Below are 21,200 nucleotides of genomic sequence, written 5' to 3' on the forward strand. Positions count from 1 at the left end.
CTCCTTATGGTTGTTCTGTGTTTCTTTCTCATGTCTATATTTTCTTTTTCTTTCTTTCTATTGCCCGATTATTCAATTAATATACATTTATAGTTTTTTGTGTTTTTTATTTCTATTCTCTTTTGCCTTTTTACTATTTGCACTGTGGGCATGGAGAGAAACGCAGTTTCAGTTCCTGTATGTTGTAAAAGTTCTTTATTGGAAATGTTTTTTGAGTGAACATAAGTAAGTATAATCAGGAAAATGTACCTGTAGTATGAAAACTAAAGGTATCCTATTGAGGAAAATGACTAAATGTCTATTAAGATAATTGCCAAAGTACCAGATCAGGAAAATTAAAAAACAAAACAAAAACGCAGCTCCAAAAATCAAAACTACTAAACAAGAACAAAAAATGACTGAAATATTTATTAAATAATTGCCAAAGTACACAATTCAGACAAAAATTAAAAAAATAAAAAATATTTAAAGAAAAGAAAATGACTTAAATGTTTATCATAATAGTTGCCACTTAAATTTCTGTTGATCAGCCAATTGATTAATCAACTAATAATTTCAACTGGCTTTTACTGGGTTTTGGGTATCTATTGGGTAGTGTGATATGTTAAAAAATGACATTTCATACACTCTTCTTATGTTTTCTTTCTTTTTTTAAATGTGAATTTGTAAAGCACTCAGCGAGTAAAGCTTTCAGACCAATGTGTTGAAGTAAAAAAGTACAATATTTCCCTCTAAATGCAGTGGAGTAAAAGTATAAAACGAAAAGAAAAGACTCAAGGCACCTGAAATTTGTACTTGGGGATAGTACTTGAGTAAATGTACTTAGTTACATTCCACCACTAATCATTTAAGAACTTATGTTGCATTGCAGACACTCACTGTGTAAAAATATTGGTGCATTTATTATACAAGCTGCTGAAGCTGTTGGCCAATCACAGCCTGATGCGCAGCTCCTCTCTACCCAGAAGCCTCTGCGGCAGCTCAGTGGTGCTAGCTGCTAGGCTAACAGCCTCAGTTGGTAATCTGTCAGCCTGGAGCTAAATGCACACACACTGCTGGGCTCTACACTCTTCCGGATTACTCTCCTTTGATGGGTAACGTCAGTTTTTTTTCTTCCCGATTTTGTTCACAAAGACACAGGGTCCCAAGGTCGCATACGAGTGTTAGCCGAGGTTTAGGTTGAAAGTGAATCGTTAGCCAGAAGATATCAGCCACGTATTGTCTTAATGTTATAGAGCCAATACTTGCTATCGTACGTATCGTTAGACGTACCGTGAAGCACGGGCTTGTCACGGATGTAGAAGGACAGCTGTGACTGCTGTTCTCCTCAGTCAATCACTAAATTACACGTAATGATTATCGATCCCGAAGCTAGCTGTCAAACCAGTCCAGCTGCTGCGTTAACTTAATACTGAAACATCTGGTGGCTAGCGCTAGCTTGTATCGCCGCATATTTGAGATATCCCGTTACTGGTAAAGGGATGATTAAAGTTCAGCAGATGATGTTATTGAGTTAACGAGCTGCGTGTGGGAACTAGCTGTCGTGTATCTGAGTTTACACAGGATAATGTCTAAAAACAGGTATTTCAGTGCTCCTAAGTTTGAAGTAACGCAATGTTGCTGGCTAGCAGCCCACTGATATCTGACTAAAAGTCATCCAAGTTAAACCTTAACAGAGGTGCCTCCTATTGAGTCAATAAAAATACCGCTCAGGGGAATTTGAAAGTTTGCGCAGGGGGGTAGTGAATATTCCAGGATATTTTATTTTTTGTGTCATCATGTGAGCAGCTTTGGATCTGTGGTTTACATGTTTTCACATAAATCTAGAGCTGCAGATATCTCTGTCATGCACCCCAACTAACAAAGCCTTTCTTGTTGGATATACTCATCATGTGGCACAGATGATCTTCAAAAAAAAAAATCATCTCCATACTGACAGTGAGGCTATTTTTCAGTCAGCCTAAGCAAATGTAAGTGCCAGGTTATTATCCCCTCTCCCTGTGGTAATACTTAGATAGTCCCAGCCTGAGAGGCGAGCGGATTATGATGGCGTTGGATTTGCACAGAGAGGGAAACAAGAACACCTATTAGTGCTGTGAGCAAACGCCAGCCACTGTGCTCAACGGGATATTTTTCCTTATTGACTTTGCTTGTCAGATCAAAAAAAAGTATCTCTCACTCTCCTACACAGTTCTTTTCACTTGTGGTTCTTGTCAGTGACAGTTCGTCTCTGGAAGCTGAATACACATTTCTGCATGCTCCATTAATCTAAATTTTTTCTAACAGCTGAAGAAGACCCTCTGATGTGACTTGGCGCTTGTGATCGAGGACAGACACGCTGCCCATGCTGCCACAGTAGATATGCTGTCACTATGCTACTGAGAGAAGAATGACATTTGTCTCATTTTAATTCCTGGAGCCGCCTCAGGCAGAGTTGAGGCTTGATTAAAAAGCTGCTGCTCTAAGCCAAGTTGGTCTTTTTCTCAGCCTATTTCTTTGCACTGTTGCAGCCTAGAGTGCAAACTGTTATGGCACCGGAGGCCAACTGAGCAAAAGGGGACTCTGGTTGTACTGGAGGATTAGGCTGTGCTGTGGGAGTGGGGACTGGACCAGGGGAGCAGGCTCACAGCGACACACATCATGCTGCGGGGACACTAGGCTCCCTGTTTGAGCCCCTTGTGTGTGGCGTTTGTTTTTTTCTTTTCCTGCAGTCTCATCGGTTTGGATGGTTGAGCACAAGGGCTACTTTGAAGGAGCCCACCGGTGGCTGTGGTTTGGCCAAAGCTGACAGACTGCTTGCCAGCTATTGCTGATTTAGTCCCCTTGTCCACTGCTGTAGCCCCCTTCGCTGTGGTCACCAGTATGGTGAGTGGAGGCTGGAGGCATCGCAGGAGTGGAACTGAACCATTAACACTGGTGTAGCTGGTTACTTTCCATCAGTTTTTTCTGCACTGTGAAGGATTGCATTCTGCTTTTCAAGGACTTTTTTTTCCTCTGTCCTGGAAAAAAAATCAGTCAAGGTCATTTTTTGAATTGAAACCCCGGAAAGAGGACCGCTCCACAGGAGGATGAAGTTGAGGAAACAGGTGACAGTGTGTGGAGGGGCCATATTCTGTGTGGCTGTGTTCTCGCTGTATCTAATGTTGGATCGAGTCCAACATGATCCTGCAAGGCGACAGAATGGCGGGAACTTTCCACGGGTAAGAATCATTGCTGTAGTGGTGGTGCATGTCATCTGTGAAAACCCTTTTCTGCAGTTATTTTTGTTGTACTTCGTTGTGCGTGTTTTGTTGTGATACACCAGATGTCAGATAAAAGCAGAAAAACACTATTTTAAATTGTTTCATCCTGTAACATTTGCTAAATATGTATTCTTTTTTTATATTCAAACTTAAATAGACATGTTCAATCATGTACCTACTGATGATATCTTTAGTGCTAATAGAGCTCAAATTGCTATTTATGACATAATCTGAATCAAAAGATTTTTCATTGCACATGGTCTAATTTCCTAGTATGAAACTCAAAATTTGTTCAGTGTGACAGAGAAGAAGAATGTGGGTTTGGTCAACAGATGTTTTATGATTTTATACATCTGTGTGATGTATGATTTTCATGTGTGCTTTTAGAGCCAAATCTCAGTTCTCCAGAACCGGATAGAGCAGCTGGAGCAGCTCCTGGAGGAAAACCACCAAATCATCAGCCACATAAAGGACTCTGTGATGGAGCTCACAGACACAGGAGCTGTGTCTCCCAGCGGCCACCTGCCATTTAGAAGTGCCAATGGTTCCTGGGTCCTACCCTTTGATGGCCGTCCCACTTTTCTCGCCGTCAAGCCCCAAGATTGCCAACCCGCTTTAGGCAGCCATGGTCAAGCAGATGTTCAGGTGAGCTTGCTATTACATTTTCCACGTAGAGCGGCTGATTGGCCAAAATGTTTTTACCACTGCAGTATTTTAGATGCTATCGCATACTTATTTATGTGGTGGTGTCTGCTGAGCAAATTTGTGTTTCCATTCAGATGCTGGATGTGTACTCCATCCTCAAGTTTGACAACCCTGATGGCGGCGTGTGGAAGCAGGGCTTTGACATTACTTATGAAGCTGATGAGTGGGACAATGAACCGCTGCAAGTGTTTGTGGTCCCCCACTCCCACAATGATCCAGGTGAATTGAGAGGGCATGACACAACACAGCAAAACCTTGTTGAAAACTGCAAATGTGACAGTGCTTGTCTAATCGTCTATCCGATTAAACTGCATCTAAAGACGCAGATTTGAGCATGTAGTAACACTGAAAATTGTCTTACAGCAAAGCCAACTCCTGTGAGGCCTTACCTGAGTGGGGGAGCTGTGATAGGGATGCAGAAATCATTCAAAATTTGATTCATTTATTCTCATTGTTATTAGCATAATGCTGACACGATTGAGGGCTTAGCCACAAACAATGGAATTAGAAAGCTATTGGCATCGGAAAGCTCTGCCTATTTATAGGTTGAATTGGCCGAGATTTTATTTCAGACTGACATTTCCATTAAACTTGTTTACCAGCCTGCCACATGCTTGCTAACTTGACAGTTATTGATATGTTGACAGGCTGCAGAGACCTGCAAATTCTGTCCATCAATAGTGGGACTGGGCTTCATTCGGAGCTGCATTTGATTAAACTCTACTGCAAAGTTTTCTGTATTGTCTCGTGCGCAGCATTCAGTGTTCAGGGTGAATAGACGGTGGGGGAGTTTTGCAACTAGAAACCTTTTTGTCAGCTCACGCTGAAAGCACGTGAAAGCCGGTTTAATGTTAATAGGCTCATTTCACTAAATGCAAAGAAGGTTTTAAGGGTTTTAGTCAACTGCTTGTAAGCAGCTCAAACAATGAGTTACTCAATGTTTAAAAGACTGCAGCAAATAGTCATGTCCCCCACAACTGACTTTAAGCTCTTAACTATCACCATTTCAGCTGCATTACTAACGTATGAGTCTGCATAACTGCAGCATGATGTGGAACTTTGATCTCTATGAAATGTATTAGACTGCCATATGCGAGATACATATTTGACAGAATATTTATAGGCTGTGGTATTCTACACTATCGCACACAAAAAGTGTACAGAAAGTGCTTTTTAGTCTTTGAAACCACTCTGCTAAATAGCTTTCTGAGGGGAACAGCTCAACTTGAATAAAATATGAGTTTTATTTTTGATCTGCTGCAGCACTTTTTCCACAGCGTTGAGTCTCTTACCTGCCCTGTTTTTTTTGTCTCTTGTATTGGCCGGCAACACAAAGGGATGGTGGTGGTGTTTGTCGAGGTGTATTGTTGTAGAGAGTCCAATTTGTAGCGGGCAGTCTGTTTGCCAACTGTTGTGCAAATTGCTCATTTTTATCTTCTTGTCTTGTTAGGTTGGATCAAGACTTTTGACAAGTACTTCACAGACCAGACGCAACATATTTTAAACAACATGGTGGTGAAGCTGGCTGAGGATCCTCGCAGGAAGTTCATCTGGTCCGAGATTTCATTCTTCTCCAAGTGGTGGGAGAACGCAGACGTACAAAAGCAGGAGGCGATGCGGAAGTGAGTCACAGCTTAGAGAAGCACACAGATTTTAATTTAAACGCCTAACTCTGACAATTAGTCGAGTTTTATTTGATGCCTTAAAGCTTTACGTAGAGTATTTTACACACTGGATAGTATCTTAAGGATAACTGGGGTGCTCTAAAAATAGCTTATCTGGTTAATGTAACTCTTTGAGAGTCGGATTATCCTCACCTCACTTTCTTAATCCTCTCTGTTCAACAGATTGATCCTTGGAGGGCAGCTAGAGATTGTCACAGGAGGCTGGGTTATGACTGATGAAGCCAACGTTCACTACTTTGCCATGATAGATCAGCTGATCGAAGGGCATCAGTGGCTGGAGAGAAATCTAGGTACACAAACAAAAATGTGTCCTGTATTTTTTTCTCCTTCATATTTTGATGCATGGTGCTTAAATGTGTAAGATGCTCAGCTTCTTTCTGTGAGGTTTTAGGCTTCTTGCCAACATCCCAATTCTTTTCGCTACATTTAAAAGTCAAAATGATACCAGTTCCCTCAAGGATTGATGGTAAATTCTGAGCTTGTCATCCCACATGCAGCAGGTGAAGCCTCTCGCTCGGTGGGAGATGAAATACTTTGTGCCACATTCACTGCTCCCCGCTGAGGAGAATGATTTTCTAAAAGATCCATTGCTTCCTTTATCTGAGCATAAACCTGAACTACTTGCTCTCTGCTCACCGTCATAGGTATAACTCCTCGCAGCGGGTGGGCGGTAGACCCTTTCGGTCACAGTGCTACCATGCCCTATCTGCTAAAGAGGGCCAACCTGACCAGCATGCTCATCCAGAGGGTCCACTACTCAATCAAAAAACACTTTGCCTCCACCCGCAGCCTGGAGTTTATGTGGAGGCAAGCCTGGGGTGAGTGGACCGCAGCCAGCGATGTCATCTGATTCATGTGCTTATCTTTATTAAGCTTATTGCAGAATGAGTCATGCCACTTGTCATGGCCTTTGAAAGAGAGAAACGTTTTGAAGGAACAACCAGTGCGTAATAGCCTCAGTAGCCCTATCTTCGCTATTATTTCTTAATGAATTGGACATCTGCTGAAGATTTACTGTCCGTTTGTTCTTCATGGAAAAATCCTCTGATATTACACTGTTAGATATTATCAATTTGTGATACTCAGTTCTTTTGAGGATTTCATTTCTGCTGCTTCATACGGATTGACTTTTTATGGGCTCTGGTGTCTATGATCACAAATACCACTGTCACTCAGAGCAGAACTTAATAGTGTTTTTGATTCTGGTCTTTTGAGGCTGCCAGATGTCTCTTAAGCCGATGTTTTGACTTTTACTCATTGCTCCCACAGACACTGGAACGAACACAGACATGTTTTGCCACATGATGCCGTTCTACAGCTACGACGTGCCTCACACCTGCGGGCCCGACCCGAAGATCTGCTGCCAGTTTGACTTCAAGAGGTTACCAGGTGGTCGGATAAACTGTCCCTGGAAAGTGCCACCAAAGACTATAGTTGAGGCCAATGTAGCAGAGAGGTGAGACATGTGGGGTTAAGTTGTTTCTTGCTTTGGGTGAGTTACAGGATGGAAGAGGCAACTTTAGATCTATTTTGACTTTGTCTCAGAACAAATTTTAGGATGCCTAGCTAGACATATATATATAGGCTATGCTGATATATCAGAGGAATTATGATTATTGCAGATATATCATTATTGGTGTAAATAGCCTCTTTCCTACTGGACAAAAATCCACTAACATCTAGGTTTTGTTTTTAGTTGGAAAGGTTACAATTGACCGCAGTAGTCACGACACCAAAAGATGACACCTGGGTGGACGTGCTAATTTTCACCCCTTTTTCTGGTGTGACGTTGCTCACCTTTGTGACTCTTTTTCATCTCAACCACAAATTCTGTCCATCTCCGTCCAAGCAGTGCTGGAACATCTAACAAATTAGTCAGCACCGAGTTTGAGAAAGACACTAAATAAGTAACAGATGTATTAAAAAAGTCACCATTGTGACATTTTCACTGGCTTCCATGCTGCTTTCTATTGTTTACTCACCCTGTTGTCTGGTGCATTTGTGATGTTGAATATGAAACACCAGTAAAAACATAAAAAAAAAAAACCAAACAAACTGGCCTACTTTAAATGGGAAATGAGTGTATTGTCTTAAAAACCTACATATATGCAATAATATTGGCGGAAAAACTAGTTTATTAGCGTTGAAAGTAGAGCTGATTAGTTTATTAGTGATGTTTTCTGAATCATTTAGGTCTATCAGTCGGTAAAAATGCCAAATTTTGTTGTCCCATTTCCGTTAAGGTAATGAATTACTGGTTTTCTTTTTCTCATGTGATAGTGCAATGACATGGTAAGTCATTTGTATACACCAGGTAGGGCTTTAGTTCACTATTTTCTGACATTGTATATGGATAAATTATGAAAATAATAGGTAGATTAGTCGATGAAATAGTGGATAGTTACAGCTGCGATGTACCTATTGGCCCTTGATATAATGAAACACAGAAATGCAAAACTTGTGTTTTAATGTTTTAAATTAAGAAGCAGTGTTTCCATCTCACTGCTTGCTCACCAAACTGTAAAATGTTCTGATCAGTCATATTTTGCTTCTGGTCTTAAATAACCTCAGTTAAGGGATCCTTCTCAAAAATGTTTGTTCTTTGTGTATTTTAAATACACATGTTTTCAGCAGATTGTTCACTGCTGTTGCAAAACTCTTATCTGGACTGGTCTCTTACAAATAAACAAAACTTGAACTTGCGCCAATGACAACAGCCAGAGAGGGTGGATGAACGGTGGGAGACAGACCCGAACTGCAGATAGTCTTTCCAGAACTTTCCAGAGGACATGTGGCTAATGGAAAACACCCCCGGGGCTAATTTGATCCTCCTCTCTCCAAGGTCATAGTGATTTTGTACAAAACTGGCTGATGCAAATCAGGGCAGTTTGGATGCCAAAAAATGTGTCCCCTCAGTTTTTCATTTCTCCTCTTTATCTCTTTCTCTTTTTTTAATTAGGGCACAACTGCTCCTGGATCAGTACCGCAAAAAGTCCAAGCTCTACCGCAGCAAGGTCCTTCTCGTCCCTTTGGGAGATGATTTCCGCTACGACAAGGCGCTGGAGTGGGATCAGCAGTACATCAACTACCAGAAGCTGTTTGACTACATGAATTCTCACCCAGAGATGCACGTACAAGTGAGAAAAGGATTTGTCAACTGTCACAAACAGTGTTGCCAAATATTAGCTTTTTGCATCTTTTTCATTGTTTTTGTGCTTCTCGGCGTGCAGCGTATCCCACTGTACAACCTTTCTTGTGATAATGAATCATGCAGTGGTATTTTAACTTGCTGACAGAACAAAGAATCTGTCACGACTCAATGTTTGCTTCAGATGATGCCATGTTAGATAAAAGGCGCATGCATTGTAATGAGAAATTTCTCCTTTTCCCCGTACCGCTGTGTTTGAGTAAACTATTTTTTTTTTTAACAAGATGTGTCATCTGTCTGGCTGATCCTCCAGGCTCAGTTTGGGACTCTCTCAGACTACTTCAATGCTGTGTACAAAGCAAATGGAGTGGCCCCGGGATCCAGACCTGCAGACTTTCCTGTGCTTAGTGGAGATTTCTTTGCCTATGCAGACCGAGAGGACCACTACTGGACTGGCTATTTTACATCTCGGCCCTTTTACAAGAGCCTGGACCGGGTGATAGAGTCACACCTCAGGTGAGGCTGATTTAAATTTAATCAGTCATCACTGTTACTGACACCCACAACCTGAGGCATATTTATGATAATGTTGCACTTTTGGAGTTCAACAACAGGGCCTTTGTTTTGTTTTATTTGCATTGCAAACAAGATGTATGTGTTATGAACAAGGTTGAGGACATACATGTACCTGCTAGATCCTGCATACAAATTAAAGGCACCATGCAAATCAAAACATAGGAATGGACAAAGTTCAACTTTTTTTCTTTGACTTGCAAGGTCAGGCAAGTGGGTTAGAAATCAGCTTGCATGAAGTCAGTTTTGACTTATCTCTATACAAATTTATATATATATCAGCGGGCATCAAAGAGCTCAACAGAGATGAAAAGAAGTGAGATGGCTCACTCCTTAGTGACTTTCATCATCAAAGCTACTAAAGGGTTAGTCAGTGCTAACCATTTGTTAATGTCCTTTAGGGGGGCAGAGATCCTCTACAGCCTGGCGGTCGCTAACGCTCGGCATGCAGGCATGGAGGGGCGCTACCCGGTCACGGATTATGCCCTGCTAGTCGATGCGAGGCGTTCTGTTGGCCTCTTTCAACATCACGATGCCATCACCGGCACTGCGAAAGAGAACGTTGTCACAGACTACGGCACCAGGTAAGGATCTAAGGGTTTAGAAAGAAACACTGTTGATCTGATAGATTGAATTGGGAAAAAAAAACAACCAAAGAACGCAGTTTGTATGAAACAGAATAACTGTGCCTCCTCATTTTAATGCTCCGTCTCTGTCGCTATTTTATACTCGCCCGTTCAATACTTTGAAGCAAAATAACAAGCCGTCTGCTGTGACTGCTGCAGTCAGCCATTGATTCTTCTCCCTCCTCCCTAGATTACTGCGTTCACTCATCGGCCTGAAGAGAGTAATCATCAATGCTGCTCATTTCCTGGTGATGAAAAACAAAGAGTTTTATCGCTTTTACCAGACGGAGCCCTTCCTGGAGACGGTAAGAGGAAACATGGAGGCACGCTTTCTCCTCTGTATAATATTCTGAATAATTACAGAAGGAACAAAATGTTCAGGTTTCTCATTGTGTCTTCTGTGTCATATACTTCATTTTGTAGGATGACAGGCGAGCTACCCAGGACTCTCTGCCTCAGCGCACTTTAATCGAGCTGGACCCAGCAGGGCCGAGGTATTATCTGCATCCCCCGGCATCTTTCATCTCCTCTGCCTCCTGCCTCAGCCACTCCTCACTCATCCTGTGCTTGTGATTGCTTTTTCCTGTCTCTCCACCAGGTACCTGGTTCTGTTTAACCCCATCGAGCAGGAACGTTTGTGTGTGGTGACTGTGTTGGTCAACACAGTAAAAGTGCGGGTGCTCACTGAGGATGGACAGACACTCCCTGTGCAGCTGAGTGCTCAGTGGAGCTCTGCTAGTCAAATGAGTGCAGAGGTATTTGAGGTAAGAGATTACATTTATTCAGCACTGCTGGTTTTTCAATAGTGAAATTGGCATGCCACGAACACAGCAGCGTGTCTGTGCATCATTTTCTACACCGGATCTCTTATTGGTCTCCTTTGGGTTTATGGAAAATAGACTGTAAAGATATTCCTCGCTGCAGGCACATGTTTAAAGTGCAAACTTTAGCAGCTGTATTGTGGGTAATGTAGGCACCAGGTTTTGACAAGAAAGAAGAATGACAAGAGTTTACAAAAGATGATATCTCTGATTCTGCTGCATCAATTTTGTCCTCCGTGAGTTAAACAACATTATAGGAGAGCAATGCTTAATCAGAGAAATACTCTTTTGACTGTTCCTATGTACCATTATCACCTCTTGTCTGATGACACAAGCGGCTAAAATAAATCCCAGAGAGGGAACCAGAGTGTGTGTGTGTGTATATCTAGATGGAAATTGTAACTTCTTTTAAACAGAAGCATTTGCCAAAAGAATGTATGTAATGTAATGTAAAAATAAAATAGAAAAAAATGCAAAACAGAATAGATTTTTTAATAAAAATGGCCGAGACGGTAGTTTTCACCTCTTTCCTTTGATATCTACCTGCAAACAGGCACTGGAACAGATGTGTTTCATTTACCTCTCAAAACAAACACATCCGTTGAAGCAGCTCATGATGCAAATTGAATCTGCGGTAGTAAAGGAAACCCATCCCATTTGCCTTACCACATCTCCGTAGATTCATTTATTGTGCCCAAATACATTTTCCACCCACAGAAAGCAGTGAATTTATATGTAGCGGAGAATTACAAACAGTCTCATTAACACCACCTCTCATCTCATTTTAATTACAGCACACTGTTGCTAATGTTGAAATGCTTTTAACTTTTAATGAATGGCTGGTGGTCAACACTCGCCGCTCAGATTAACAATGAAAATGAGGCCAGCACCGTAAAACATTAAGCGTTTTGTGTTTCTTTTTTATTTATTTTTTAAATTTTGAGCATATGAAGGCCTTATTTATTTATATCCACTTTCCATCCAGGCAACATTCATGGTCCGTCTGCCGCCGCTGGGCCTGGCTGTGTTCCATCTTTACGACTCTCCCGACTCGCCCATGACGCTCCGCTCTGACACCCTGCTCAGGCTTTCTGGTCGGGGCGTCACCGCTCGAGCCGCTGACCCGCTTCCTGTCCGCTCCCAGCAGTCCGACCCTCAAACCTTCTACATCAGCAGCCAGTCTCTCACGCTGGGCTTCTCGGGGACCACCGGCCTGCTGGAGGTGAGTGTTTTATCAGCTCTTACACAAGTTGACTTTATCTCTAAATCAAGGATTTGCTCGTGTGTTACTTAACTTTGATCTTTTTGGAGAAAAAAAAAGCCATGAGCTTGATTTCCCAACAAACCCTGCCTGTTTGATCAAAGTGAACAGGGCATGTCTTGTTGCTACTCAAACATCCTTTCATCTCTTTTCTAATTCTTTTTTATTATTCTGGGCTCTCTTTGTGGCTTTTTTCTTCATCTGCAGAGCATCAAGCGCAAGGATGATCCTCAGGAAGTGAAGGTTCAGATGCAGTTCATGGTCTACGGCACCCGTCCCTCTAAAGACAAAAGTGGAGCTTACCTCTTTCTGCCTGATGGAAAAGCAAAGGTATTCTCTCAGTTGTTGCATCTCAGATGTTACCTCTAAAAAAAAAGCTTTGATAGAGTCTCTTGTGTATTGTGTCATTGTATCATGGCGGGGTGCTCCGGGCAGGAAGGTAGACAGACTGGGTGCTGCTTCATCTTTTCATGACTTAAAGACAACAGAGTATAAGGGCTCAGCTGCCATACTGTATCTAGTCACTCATTCTGCTGGTTGCTCCTTTGGCTTTTCTGTTTCTTGTCTTTCCTGTCCCATTTTTAGCACAAATTCTTTTCATAATTACACTTTGCTGCTTCCTGCTTTCAGCCATACAACCAGAAAGAGCCACCTGTGGTGCGCGTGGTGGAGGGGCCTCTGTTCTCGGAGGTGGTGGCACACTACCAGCATTTTCAGCAGACCATTCGCATACACAATGTGCCAGGTAATAATCAAACAAAACTGCACAATGGAATCAGCTCAAATGGCCTTCGCTAAAGCTTTTTTATGTTTAGCTAAGCGCACCAGATGGTGAAATACAACCAGGTCCAACATGTTTGACAAAATGACAGTTTCTAATTTAATTAGGTACTTTTTTCCCCCCAGAAAGCTGTCTAGTTTTTACTTTAAGCAGCCTAAATGTTGTCTAAAAGTAGCATTTATAAAGTAAAGTAGCATTTATAGAGCACATTTTTTCCATTAATTTCCTTCTGTGTCCTGTTCTTGGTTCTTAATGGTTTTGTGTTTTCAGGGGTGGACGGGTTGTCTATAGACATCACAACCATGGTGGACATCAGAGATCAGACCAATAAGGAGCTGGCGATGCGGCTGGTCACTGACATCCAGAGTGGAGACGCCTTCTACACAGATCTCAATGGTTTTCAGGTCAGTCCCTCCCTCAGCAATAAAGAATATGCAGCTTTATTTCTACTGCCCCCTGAAGGTTGAAGGTCGGAGATTTTTCACATCAAGCAGTAGTTTTTTAAATTTCTTTTTGCCAGTCAGTGTGCAGTGTAGCTGTCGCTGCAGAGATGGCGCTCCTCGTCCTCACGCCGCTCTCAGGGCAGCTGCAGACACAGACTGAGGGTGAGGGAATGAGACAGAGGAAGCTGCTCGGAGGAAAAGAAGCTTTGTCCGGTCAAGTGCTGAGATAACATTATCTTCTGCCTTCTGCTTGGAGGTGGTGAATTTACAGCTCAAAGTGACTCAAGGCAACGAATTCTCTGGCTTTTGTTTGATAACTAGTGTCGGCAACAAAATGTTGCACATTTCAGATCTGTTGTTAGCACCGTTACCACGCAGTAGCTTTGAGGGCTAAGTTGGCTTGTTTATTATATTACAAGAATGTCACACTGAATGTCCCGCTGAGCTCCGTCCAAACTCTTAAACTCAACATGGAAAAACAACAGCAAATAGTCGAATACTTGTATTGAACAGCAGAATTCAATTAGATTGACATTCATTTGTACAGCCGTATATATATTTGTTTACTGTCAGAATATAACAACATATATATCTGATTATCAGGAGGGTGATTAGTTGATAACTGCCTTGAAACTAAAAGGCATTCACCTCTTAAGCTAACTATCCCTGATCTGAAAACCTCACATTCTCCCTTAAGTTTGACATATTTCATCATTTTGAGTTTGATCTCTTCTTGTAGATGCAGCCTCGTCGCCGCTACCTAAAGCTTCCCCTGCAGGCCAACTTTTACCCCATGCCCAGCCAGGCGTACATCCAGGACAGCCATCACCGCCTCACACTGCACACAGCTCAGTCCCTGGGTGTCACCAGCCTGGAGAGCGGTCTGTATTTTATTACTCTTTATTTGATATGATGTCATTTTTCTTCATTTCGGTTTTTAATGAAAGTTACCCCTGAAACTCTTTTTCTTTGTTTGCCGTCTCTGGCTCTGTATGGAACAATACTGAAGCACTTATCTCGGCCTCTTGTCCCTCGAGAGCTTGTCAGAGAGCAAAACAGTTCATGCTCTCACGTTAATGCACCGAGCTAATCCTTTTATCATCGTTATGCGAATAATGGAGGCGTTTGTAAAATGACGAATGGCTCAAAGTGTTTGTCTTTATCGACTGATGTCTGAAAGTTCAATACGTAGGCTTTGTGTTATAGCTGCCATCCTTGCTCCTCCTCCTTCTCCCTCAGGCCAGCTTGAAGTGATTATGGACCGGCGGCTGATGCAGGATGATAACCGTGGGCTGGGTCAGGGCCTGAAGGACAACAAGAAGACGGCCAACCGCTTCCGACTGCTGCTGGAGAGGCGGTCCACGGGCAATAAGGTCAGCAAGATGACAGAGAGGGCGGTTATTGCGCTTTTGAAATTGCAGCACACCACATCCGACTCTGGGATGCTGAATTACTCTCTAAAAGATCCGTGCAGTGTAACAGTGTTATGTCCTTCACTCTGTGTTCATTAACACCTTTGTTCATATCTTTTGTCAGTACTCATTACCGCCCCATCTGTCTTTCTCTTCTCCTCTCCACACTCTAACATTGTTTCCTTTTGTTTTTCCACTCCATTACCTTCAGCATGGCGGCCTCTTTGCCAAACTCTCCTCCTTGTTTCATTCTTTCCTCTCCAAAATCTTGAGTGACCGAGTTCAAGAGGTAATGTTGCCTCGGCAACAGCGAAGATGCTTGTTAGCCCACATCATAGTCTATGCTGTAGCTCCTCTTTATTTTTTGCTTCCTTGCACCTCATAGCCGTAGCCAAACCGGTCCATCTTTACGACAGCGCCATTGAATGTAACAAATTATATCATTTATCAAGTAAATGAATACACATTGGCAGAGAATGGAAAGCATTGGTTGCAGTTTTATCATCCAGCTCTGTGGTAAAACTGCTGATGGTCTCGGGATGAAGTTGCTCCCGCCTGCCACAAAACATCAAACGTCGGGTTTGAAACACTGTAATGCTCTTAATTTAAAAATGACCAATGCTGTCGCGGTAACAAACTCAATATAGATCGATCAGCACTGTGTCTGTCTGGACTAGAGTTAGAAATATACCCTGTGCTCTGACGCAGACTTAGTCAGAGCCTATTCCTCATGTAGTGCAGTGATAGCACGAGAGCGGCTCCAGAGATGAGTCATTGCTTTTGTAGTAGTTATGCTGTCACTTAACTTGTGTGTCCTAAATCTGTCTCCGCCCTCTTCCAGATGATGGACAGTGCAACAACCAGTTTCCCGTCTATACTTAGTCACACGACCAACTCCTTCTTGAACCACGAGGTGTTGGCGCTGCCCGTCCTGCCCAAAAGACGCGGCATCCCTCCTCTGCAAACCTTCGCCCCTCTCAAGTCCCTCCTGCCCTGCGACTTCCACCTGCTGAACCTGCGCAGCATCCAGGCCCAGGTGACGAGACAAACACTGACAAAAAAACAACAACCCAAAAACTTATTTTGGTTTAAGATATTCTGTGTGAAAGTGTCTTTGAAATTGACATGTGTCTCCTGTGTGAGCAGCAGGACGCCAGCACTCCATCTCCGTACACGGCCATGATTCTTCACCGTTTGGCGCTGGACTGTGGCCTCGAGGCTCAGAACCTGGGCTTCAACTGCACCACCACACAAGGACAGGTCGGGGTCGAAACACACACACACACACACACACACACACACACACACACACACACACACACACACACACACACACACACACTACGTATACAAAATAAAAAAACAAAACATGATTTATTACAGGTTGCATAAAGCAGTTCGAGTTAGCTCTGCTTTGAACGTTTAAGTGCTACTTAAATATTAATGCACCTATAATGAAAATCTAATTATACAATAATAACTCTGTCAGACGCCATTCTTCGTGAACGAATAAGTACTTTTACTGTTATTTTAAGTGTTTGTTGCTGCTAATGCTGATGTACCTTGTACATGATTGTAATACTTATCTACCTCGTACCCTGTACTTTAAATTAAGTGAAACTTAACTCTCAAAACAGGATTTTACTTGTAATGGAGTCTTTTGAAAGTGTTTACTGAAGGAAATGATCTGAATACTTGTTCCACCATTGGATTTGTTCTCTTTTGGCTGGAAGCTAAGCTTGAAATTTCCTGAATTCTCATTTGCACTAGCTTGTTAACTTTCTAACGCTCTCTGCCTCCCCGCCTCTCTCTCTCTCTCTCCAGCTGAGCGTATCGGGGCTGTTTAAGAACCTGGACCTGCAGCTGCTGCAGCCCATGTCCCTGACCCTGATGCACTCCAGCACGCCCCTGGCCAACGACTCCACCATCAGCCTGGATCCCATGGAGATCTCCGCCTTCAAGCTCAAACTGCGCTAAGAGCCGTCCGGACAAAAAGAGGCAACAAAAACCCACCAGACTCCTTGGACCAAGAACCATAAAGAACCAGGCCCATGCCGGCTACAGACCAACAGCAGAGGGGGGTGGGGGTGGGGTGGGGGTCTGAGTGTCTCTGTTTTGTCAAGCAGAACCACAAACGCTGAAGCTCGGAGAGGAAGGTTCCACTGTAACGGGACTGACTGCACAGCAGGGGGCAGGCGATGGCTGTTACTGTGGACGTCTCCGAGAGCAGCTAAACCCCGGTGAACTCGCAGCTGTTCCGAACCAGGACGGACTGCCAGAATCACTCATCAGATACAGCCGGGTGTCTGTTTGTCTCTGTAATCGAAAAAAAAATGAAATCTCATTTAGTTCTGCTTTGTAAGAACTCGTCGTTTTCTATCTTTGCTCCATCCTGGACTGAACTACTGAATGTAAATATCCCAAATGAGGGGAGGAGGACGGGGGCGGCTGGGACTCGTGCCACATCAAGAGTGCAATTTACAAAGCTTTATTTGGTGTATGGGTTTATAATTTTTTTTTTAATGTATGCAATGAAGAAGACACATCATTTGTTTTTGTACTTGTCAGTCAATTTTTTTAAATTTTTTTTTTTGTTCGACAGACTCGAATGCAGCAAAGAGAATGTGTGGTCTCTTCCATCTCAGCTCGCGAGGAGACCCAAGCTGCGGCTCTTTAAGCTATCGTATGTCTGAGTCCAAGTGTCCCACTTCGGCCACCGCCGATAACTGTGTGATCATTAATCATATCTGATGACTGTTTACCTTCTGTTCGCTGATTTTCCTTGTAGATAGTCGGAAGACTTTGTTTTCCCTCCTTTTCTTTTTCTCTCCCTGAGCTTCCTCTTTGCTGATGAGAGAACTGGAAGGTCTGTGCGTTTCCAAGCCTCTGTCCGTCATTCCTGTGCTCGTACTTCACTGCTGAGAGGGGGGTTCTGTGTACCATAATGAATGCAGTAGGAGACTAGACAAAGACTTTACCTCATATATACCATACGGCAGATATATCAGTATGTGTGTGTAGAGTATGTTAATGTGAATATTTGAGGGTTTACTTTCTGGGTGTATTGAGGACACTTTCAGGGACCATTCATAGTACTGTTAGGTATCATCCATCGGTTTGTCTGTGTCGAGTCGTGGGTCATATCATCGCAGGACGACGTGAGCTTCCCACTGAACATCGAGTTAGTTCACCCAAATTACAAAAAAATGCTCTCTGTTATGCAGATAGATTTGGTTTTGAGATATCCGTCGAGAGCTGCCGCTAATGACTGTTTTTATTAAGTCTATAAAATGTCAGAAACGAGTGAAAAACACCTAAGGTTATGTCTTTTTAATCACTTGTTTTGTACAAACAGCAATCCAACTCACAGAGATATTAAAGATTTTTTCAAACATTTCAAATTGAAAAGTAGCCATCATCATTGAAGAGGGCTGAAATCTGAAAGTATTAAGCATTTCTGTGGTAAACGATCCCCAACAATGGATGAAATCATTCTCAAAATTGTTGTCGATTAATTTTTCTTTTGAGTGTTTCAGCTTTCTATTTGTCTGTTATTTCTGTCACTACACCAACACAATGAAGCCGAGTGGAATTTAATTTTTGACGCTCATTGCTGAGAAAAAAAAAACAGAAAATAGCAACTGGTCCTTCCAGGAAAAGTGTCCCTGTCACTCTCGATAATCCACAGAAAGCAATTTCACTGGAACCACTTTCTACTAAATACCCATTCCATTCTGTATACTAATTATAAGCAGGTTTTGAGTAAGCAGTTTTCACGCTGGGAAAGTGACAGTGTGCATACTAAAACTGCTTCATTTTTGAGTGTGTTCATGTATGAGCAGCCCACAGCTGCTAAAACTAACTGGATGGTGGTGAAACAGATTCAAGAACAGCATCGAAAACAAAGAAATGACAAAGTTATGGAAAAATATGTTGCTGTCTGTGCTAAAGTTGCAGGTTGATTGCATTTGCAGGTTGAACGCTCGTGTAAAACAGTTAAGTATGTTGACTTCTTGTATACTTACTGCAAAAAAAGTATACTATAAAGGACAGTGTTTTGCATATCTAACGCTGCAGTATGGAATTGGGACGCTGCAATAGTGTGTGTGTGTGTAGGCACTGCTTCTGGAGGGAGACATTGCTGTTAAATTCAATTCACCTCCATTTATATGCCAGAAATATCAATGAGGGATTTTTCAAAACCATGACACATTACACCAAAATTGTCTGCATGTCAGGATACCACAAAGTGAGAAAATATTTTTTTTTTGGGTGAGCTAACCCTTTAAAAATAAGTACACAGAGGGATTTCTCCTCCACACTGGAGAAATAAGTTTCTTCAAATGAGCTGCAATTTTTTTTTTTCAAACTTCAGCTCCACAGTGCTTCTTATCCCGGGGCTGTCTGGAGGCATGCAGCCTTTTCCTTGTGCGCATCTGCCTCCACAGCAACCGTGGACGATGTCATCATCCGTGTCCAAAGCTGAGGCCGGACATCTCACAGCCCACCTGTGTCACACTTTGTACTGTGCCACCATCTCCCCCTGCCCTGCTGTGTCCCACCACTTTAACTGCTCTTTTTTTCTGCTGGAGGTATGCTGCTTTTTTGCTTTCCTCCTCTGGCCTGATGTCTGGTTTGCCAACACATTCTGCTTTCTCTGTCTCTCCACTGTGAGCAACCCAGATTCCCGTCTCTGCCCCCCTTTCAGCTGCTGTTAACAATTCTGTAAGCCAGACTTCACTGCATTTTAAATTGCACTTTCTCCTGTTGTCTAACCTTGTCATAACCTTCTCTCTCCTGCTGTTTCAGTGTGCGTCTGAGTTTCTGTGTAAATGTGTTTTTTCTGTATGTGATATCTGTTGATTTTTTGTTTGTTCAGAGGTAATATATGGAGGCAAGGTCTCTTCTGTATTTGTTTATTCATGATGGATTTAAGCAGCAGTAGATCAGATGGGGACTGAATAAAGATAAAATTACAAAGATTTGTCTGTTTCAACAGTTTCTCTGTCTGAAATTATTTAGATTTCTTTAAATTTTTCACTCACAAGTGAACCTCTGTTGTTTATGCAGGCTGTTTTTTGGTTTAAAGAGCTGGATATATTCTGTATCAGTAGGGGGCAACATTGAGTCAGGACAGCAGTCCATGCTTACAGATGCTGCCAGTCAGATAACTATTAGAGACATCAGTCCTTTGAGACTGTCCAGTGCGTCACTTGTCAGTGTTTGGCTGTCAAGAAGTCCACCTGACAAAAAACTGAGCAGGGTGCTGAAGCTCAAAATAACATGTAGTTAACAGCAGCGAGTTTTCACACACACCTGTGTGAGGTGAAGGTGCTGAAGGTGTCTGTGACAGCGCCGAGCAGGAGTTAAACATGAAAAGAAATGTTTCTTTGTTCACACTTCATAAAGATGGATCAGGCACGGAGAGGAAGATAGAAGGTGTGGTGGTGGCAGAGACGCCTGAAGCCAGAGAGTGATCACTGCGCTGCGTGTGTGTGTGTGTGTGTGTGTGTGTGTGTGTGTGTGTGTGTGTGTGTGTGTGTGCGCGCGCCGGGGGAAGTGATGCCTGTGGAGGCACCCTGGGGACTCTCAGCCTCTGAATTTTACTCCACACTCTGCTGGTGCCGACTATGTTTCTCAGCCTTTCGGATTCAGATTCAGGCACAATTACTGTTTGACCAGATGGAGTAATGAGACCGGAACCTCGGTGTCTTATTGATCTGAATGTGAAATCAGCTAACGGGGGCTCTGATTGTTGCTGTTGTTCTAATTAATGTGATATTTCTTGTTGCCAAGCCCTGTCAGTGGACAGCATTGTACTGAACATGACAGCTAATTAATACAGACTAAAGGGCATGCATAAAACCAAGACACAACGAAAACCAGCTCACAGAAACATGCAACGAAGGCGTGAATGAACTCACAAAATACTTTCAAATTCATCCTTTTTTTTAACTACACGAGCCAATTCACACACACGTTTATTTTCACACATATTGCATTTATAACGATGCATCCGAGGGGCACTGAATTGCGCAGCGAGCTCTCCCCGCAGATCTAATTATGGGGCACAGAATGAATGTACCTTCACCCATGAACCCAGTTACCTGCTTCTGTGGAGGGTGTTACAAAGCTGCTAATGAACAAAGCTGTTACCAGCGGGCATTGTTTTCCTGCCGTGCATACAAACCTTTTCCATTTATATTAATTTAATCTTTAAGGGGGCCACCATATTGAAGCTTGAGAAAACAGTTTCTTCAAGGCTTTTTGGCAGTGCGCTCGCTGCAACTGGATAGTAGGCAGCAGACTGAATGCTGGCACCCTGTTAACGCTAAACGCCCGGAGTGAAGAAAACACACTTGCTACAATGATATACGACCACGAAGCAGCGACGGACCATCTGCTCTTTCGGGCGGTGTTTGTGTGTCAGGGGCTGAGTTTAAAAAGCATATAAACCCCCTAAAAGTTTTAAAATCTGGCAGTAAAGACACAAACAGTCTATC

At 42.8% G+C, this 21,200-nt stretch overlaps 1 protein-coding gene across 2 annotated transcripts; it reads left to right on the forward strand.

The window, feature by feature from the left end:
• Positions 1–953: 953 nt before the first annotated feature.
• On the forward strand, positions 954–16,790 carry man2a2 (mannosidase, alpha, class 2A, member 2). Of its 2 annotated transcripts, XM_088079969.1 has the most exons (24): positions 954–1,094; positions 2,287–3,200; positions 3,630–3,887; positions 4,022–4,166; positions 5,398–5,569; positions 5,795–5,922; positions 6,277–6,450; positions 6,902–7,088; positions 8,592–8,769; positions 9,094–9,296; positions 9,755–9,937; positions 10,170–10,284; positions 10,403–10,473; positions 10,578–10,743; positions 11,786–12,022; positions 12,269–12,391; positions 12,692–12,806; positions 13,113–13,246; positions 14,025–14,166; positions 14,525–14,658; positions 14,909–14,986; positions 15,539–15,733; positions 15,844–15,957; positions 16,522–16,790. In XM_088079969.1, exons 2-24 carry the CDS (start codon positions 3,069–3,071, stop codon positions 16,672–16,674), a joined length of 3,537 nt encoding a protein of 1,178 aa, XP_087936095.1. In that variant the 5' UTR covers positions 954–1,094; positions 2,287–3,068; the 3' UTR covers positions 16,675–16,790. The 2 variants fall into 2 exon arrangements, with proteins under 2 accessions (XP_087936095.1, XP_042351780.1); XM_042495846.2 differs by lacking the exon at positions 14,909–14,986 and having other exon boundaries at positions 955–1,094.
• Positions 16,791–21,200: the final 4,410 nt, after the last annotated feature.

The sequence above is a fragment of the Plectropomus leopardus genome, chromosome 7, assembly GCF_026936395.1.
Source record: "Plectropomus leopardus strain MGB_pleo_1.0 chromosome 7, ASM2693639v1, whole genome shotgun sequence".
In the NCBI taxonomy this organism is placed as follows: Eukaryota; Metazoa; Chordata; class Actinopteri; order Perciformes; family Serranidae; genus Plectropomus; species Plectropomus leopardus.

Excerpts from the sequence above, each read along its gene's own strand:
- man2a2 (XM_088079969.1), top strand. The coding sequence starts at position 3,069 with ATGAAGTTGAGGAAACAGGTGACAGTGTGTGGAGGGGCCATATTCTGT. Across the intron at positions 4,167-5,397 it reads CCACTCCCACAATGATCCAG|GTTGGATCAAGACTTTTGAC; the intron begins GTGAATTGAGAG and ends TTGTCTTGTTAG. Across the intron at positions 10,474-10,577 it reads CTGGACCCAGCAGGGCCGAG|GTACCTGGTTCTGTTTAACC; the intron begins GTATTATCTGCA and ends TCTCTCCACCAG.